The sequence below is a fragment of the Hipposideros armiger genome, unplaced genomic scaffold (assembly GCF_001890085.2).
Source record: "Hipposideros armiger isolate ML-2016 unplaced genomic scaffold, ASM189008v1 scaffold_433, whole genome shotgun sequence".
In the NCBI taxonomy this organism is placed as follows: Eukaryota; Metazoa; Chordata; class Mammalia; order Chiroptera; family Hipposideridae; genus Hipposideros; species Hipposideros armiger.
This window is the reverse complement of record NW_017731783.1, coordinates 1,426,744-1,428,254: the sequence shown is the minus strand read 5'-3', so window position 1 is coordinate 1,428,254 and position 1,511 is coordinate 1,426,744. Positions and strand designations below refer to the sequence as shown.

At 47.8% G+C, this 1,511-nt stretch overlaps 1 protein-coding gene across 1 annotated transcript in view; it reads right to left on the bottom strand.

Moving 5' to 3' along the window:
* Window positions 1-1,081, bottom strand: part of METTL4 (methyltransferase 4, N6-adenosine) — a 35,256-nt gene extending 34,175 nt beyond the window's left edge. Inside the window, exon 1 of the mRNA XM_019665104.1 lies at window positions 932-1,081. Within this exon, the coding sequence (XP_019520649.1) occupies window positions 932-1,081 (150 nt within the window). The remainder of the gene's footprint in view (window positions 1-931) is intronic.
* Between the last annotated feature and the right edge of the window lie 430 nt (window positions 1,082-1,511).

Genomic DNA, 1,511 nt, shown 5'->3' with positions numbered 1-1,511 from the left:
GACAGAATACGATTTATGTTAAGTGATTAATAGCACATTTAGATTCAAACTTCTATCTCCATGTATTAGCTTCATGACCATGGACAAGTTATTTGATCTCACTGAGCCATAATTTTATCATTTTTATGACATCTCAGAGGGCTGTTTAGAGAATTAAATAAGATAATCGACATAAAGTGCTGTACATTGAGTGACACAAAACAACTAATCAAACAAATGCTACTGGTGATGGTAATTCTGGTATTGGTTCTCTCTTCAGTCTCCACTGTGGTGAGAAAGTCCTGTCTGTAACGGTTAGTGAGAGCTAAAAATTTAGATGAGAAGACTGAAACTCGAGAAAGATGACGTGCCCAAATTACAACTCTAGTTAACGGCACAACTGCTACAAGACCCAGATATCCAGACTTTGTTTTGGCTCGTCTCCCACCCCTACCACTCTCCAGGTATTAGGCAGTGAGTTCAAACTCAGAGAAGCGGGAATGTCTTATTTCAAGCAAAGTAATCTTCTATGCTTAGTGCACCCCTCTCTTAACTCTCTATTTCTCTGCTTCACACCAACCCCCACCCCTACTCACTTGATTCCTTTTAGCTTCTCGCAGGCCACCACTAGAGAACCGGGAAAACAGAGCGAGCAAATTCTGAGCCTAGCGCGATCTCATCTCCTACCTCACCGCAGAAAATGCACGCCGCCTTCCCAGACTTGAACTATGAAAACAGCACCCATCTGAATATTGGTGGTGAAAGACACTCCTTTCAGCGCAAAGGAAAAAAATTCTCCTTTTCTAAGAGTCCACGGGAGCGGCCATGTTGCTGTACGGAAAAGCGTTTCTAGGGCGACCTATAGTGCAGTGCCCACTACTCAGCGACTTGGAGCGCTCGGGTCTTCAAAGTAAATTTAGGGGTTGGGCCAGACTTCGTAGTGACCGCTTACAGTGTCCAGGAGATGCCAATTTACCCGCGGGAACGCTAGACGACGGGGCGCGACAAAGAGTTTTCCGATGATGAGGAGCTCCGCGTAACAGATGCGCCGCTCCGCGTAATTGATGCGCACGCGCGCGCGCTTCGCACGTGATGACGTCATCGTCGGCGGAGATTTTAAAATTCTAGCGGCGCCGGCAGTTGGACGGAGTTGGTGTTTTGGCGGCTGCTGCCTTTCTAGCTGGTTAATTGCACGGTTTACGGAAATTCGGTTTGTGGGTCCTGTCAGGAAACTGGAAGGCAGGTAACTAATGATCTTGGGTTAATTTTGTTCTGGCAGTACTCGTTTGGAGGGAGAAAGCTATAGCGCCCACAACTTAGAGGCCCTGAGGGGCAACGTTTTAGTGTCGGCTGTTGTGAGAAGCCTCCGGGCCCAGTCTGCGAGGCGCCAGGTTCCCGGACTCCAGTAAATTTCTACTGGCAATGATTTCCCAAGGGAGAAAGGGAGGACCTAGGTGGATGCTGAAGGGGAAAAGAGACGCTGGAGACAGGAAAAGGGGAAGAATTGATCGGAGCAAGGAGAGGAACTGTTC